This window comes from Rutidosis leptorrhynchoides, chromosome 2 (assembly GCF_046630445.1).
Source record: "Rutidosis leptorrhynchoides isolate AG116_Rl617_1_P2 chromosome 2, CSIRO_AGI_Rlap_v1, whole genome shotgun sequence".
Classification (NCBI taxonomy): domain Eukaryota; kingdom Viridiplantae; phylum Streptophyta; class Magnoliopsida; order Asterales; family Asteraceae; genus Rutidosis; species Rutidosis leptorrhynchoides.
Window position 1 is genome coordinate 269,106,471 of NC_092334.1, and position 3,228 is coordinate 269,109,698.

The 3,228-nt window shown below is 38.8% G+C and overlaps 1 protein-coding gene across 1 annotated transcript; it reads left to right on the plus strand.

The window, feature by feature from the left end:
* The first annotated feature begins 801 nt into the window (after nucleotides 1–801).
* Nucleotides 802–1,224, plus strand: LOC139888671 (uncharacterized). Its single transcript, XM_071871666.1, has one exon. It carries the CDS (start codon nucleotides 802–804, stop codon nucleotides 1,222–1,224), a length of 423 nt encoding a protein of 140 aa, XP_071727767.1.
* Nucleotides 1,225–3,228: the final 2,004 nt, after the last annotated feature.

The following is a 3,228-nucleotide window of genomic DNA, read 5'->3' on the forward strand; positions in this document are numbered from 1 at the left end:
AACCGATAACTTAGTAAACTGCAAAGAGAGATACTCATGAAGTTAAATATCTATAAAGTGTGTCTTAACAGTGAAAGAAAACAACCCTTGATATTTATTTGGTCCACTATATGTTGGTGATTTTAGTGTCATCCAACGTACATTTTAGTTAGTTGCGATTTACTTGAATGCAGGTGTTAGCTAGCTATACTTACCAACGGGTTCGGAGAGTGTGGAGTACACGCCCGTAAGAGTTGGCTACTAACTGTCGCGTAAATGCGGGGGTCAAGGGGGCTGCGCCCCCTTGCGGGGTCCAAGGGGCAGCGCCCCTGGCTGGGGTCCCACTCCCAGGTGAGCGGGCAGGGGTCGAGGGGGCAGCGCCCCTCGCGGGGCTCGGGGCAGCGCCCCGAAACCTCAACAGAAATTGCACTATTCGTTAACTAGAAAAGTTGCGTTCGAATAAGTGTCAGCGAATAGGTATGCCTTTTGGTATAACCGATTTTCCCGCCAAAACTGAAGGGTTACACCCTTTCGGTTTAACTGTTTTCCTATAAACAGTTTATGAACGTCTTTGTTCATTAATTCTACATTCATAAAAACCAACAGAAACACACACATATTCTCTAACAATTTGATCAGTGATTTCGTTGCCCAAAACACTGATTGCGTTCTTGTTTGATCCCTGTAAAGATTTCGTGCAACCGTGGCAATCGTAGGGTCGAAATACTTTATAGAGATAGTGATTACACGATTCAAGAACGAATCCGGCAGTCAATTCATACCCGATTTCTAACAAATCTATAAAGTATTTAGTCTGTAATCATGTCTGGAGAAACGGTGAAAGAGATGACAAGGCAGTTTGCAAAACTGGAGAAATTTGAAGGAGTTAATTTTCGAAGATGGCAACAGAAGATGCGATTTTTGTTAACAACGTTGAAGGTTGTTCATGTTCTATCCACCCCCATGCCAGAACTTCCTGAGGATGCAACTTTGGATCAAATCAGGAGAAGAAACAAGTGGGATAACGATGATTTCATATGTCGTGGCCACATTCTAAATGGTATGTCTGATGCTCTTTTTGATGTTTACCAATCTGTAGAAACTGCTAAAGAACTATGGGATTCGCTTGAATCCAAATACATGGCCGAAGATGCTTCGAGTAAGAAGTTTCTTGTGAGTAATTTCAATAATTACAAAATGGTGGATTCAAGGCCTGTTATGGAACAGTTCCACGAAATTCTTTGAATTTTGGGATAGTTTACACAACACAATCTGAAAATGGATGAATCCATTTCAGTGTCTTCAATTATAGACAAACTGCCACCATCATGGCAGACTTTCAAACACATGCTAAAACATAAGAAAGAAGAATTGTCTTTGACTGAATTGGGAGGCACCCTACGTATTGAGGAATCAATACGTGATCAAGAGGGTGGTAAGACTAAAGAAAAGGACATTGCATCATCCTCTGTTAACATGATTGAGGATGGTAAACGTGGGAACAAAAACAGCAAAAAGTTCAATGGAAAGAAATCTAAGTTTCAAGGGAACAACGATGGTTCCAACAAGAAGGATAAGAAATCTCTATCTTGTTGGATTTGTGGCAAACCTGGTCACTTTAAGAAAGAATGTCGTGTTGGAAAGAACAAGGATGGAGCAAGCGGTTCAGGTTCAGGAAACGGGTCAGAGGACCAAGTTCCTAACCAAGGTCAGAATTTTGATTGTATTATAAATTCTGTTCAGAATTATGTATCACATATTTCTAAAGCATTTTATGTGCAGGATGATAACATAGCGTGGTGGATTGATTCCGGGGCCACATGTCATGCATGTAAAGATCGCTGTTGGTTTAAGACATTTCAACCTGATGATGATGTGCTTCACATGGGGAACGAATCAGTCACTCCTGTCCTTGGTCGTGGAGATTTTGTTTTACAATTTAGCTCTGATAAGACAATTACTTTAAATAATGTTGTGTATGTACCTGGGTTGAGAAAGAATCTGATTTCCAATCCTATATTAAATAAGTGTGGTTATAAACAAGTATTTGAATCCGACAAGTATATCTTGTCGAAGGGTGGCATGTTTATTGGATTTGGATACTATAATAATGGTATGTTTATGTTGAATCTTAAGAATGTTCCTGTTGTTGATAATTCTGCTTGCATGATTAGTTCTAGTTCAAATGAGTCAAGTTTATGGCATGCGCGTCTAGGACATGTACATTATAAAAGAATGTATGAAATGTCTAAAGTTGATTTGATTCCTACCTTTGAAAAATGTTCTGAAAAATGTAATACCTGTATGTTGAATAAAATCACGAGACAACCTTTTAAGACCATAAACAGGACGTCTTTGAATTTAGAACTAATTCATAGTGACCTTTGTGATTTTCATGCTACACCTTCCTTAGGAAATAAGAAGTATGTAATCACATTTATAGATGATGCGTCTAGGTTCTGCTATGTTTATCTTTTGCATTCTAAAGATGAGGCCTTAGACAAATTTAAAATCTATAAGACTGAAGTGGAATTACAACAAAATGGTTTAATTAAAATGTTGCGCACCGATAGAGGTGGTGAGTATTATGATCCAATGTATTTCCAATCTATAGGGATTATTCATCAAACTACAGCTCCATATACACCACAACAAAATGGTGTAGCGGAGAGGAAAAATAGGTCTCTCAAGGAAATGGTTAATTCCATGATGACGTACTCTGGTTTGAGTGACGGATTTTGGGGAGAAGCCATGTTAACGGCTTGTCACATTTTGAATAGAGTTCCTAATAAAAGAGGAACTATGACTCCTTACGAACTTTGGTACAAGAAACAACCAAACTTACATTATTTGCGAGTTTGGGGTTGTCGGGCAATCGTAAGATTAACCGAACCCAAAAGGAAAACTTTGGGTGAAAGAGGTGTTGATTGCATCTTTATTGGATATGCTGAACATTCCAAAGCCTATAGGTTTTATGTGATAGAACCTAATGATTTTATTTCGATTAACACCGTTATAGAATCAAGAGATGCAATATTTGATGAATCCCGTTTTACATCAATACCTAGACCAAGGGACGTGATTTCTCATTCAAATGAGACTACACAAGGAGTTAACCTGGAAGAAATTCCAAGTGAGTCACTAGAACCTCGTAGGGGCTCTAGAACTAGGACACCCAAGTCGTATGGTTCTGACTTTCAACTTTACCTAGTTGAAGGATCGAGAGATTGTGTTAAGTCACAATATTCT

Bases quoted from the DNA above. Each gene is read 5' to 3' on its own strand.
- LOC139888671 (XM_071871666.1), top strand. From the start codon at position 802: ATGTCTGGAGAAACGGTGAAAGAGATGACAAGGCAGTTTGCAAAACTG.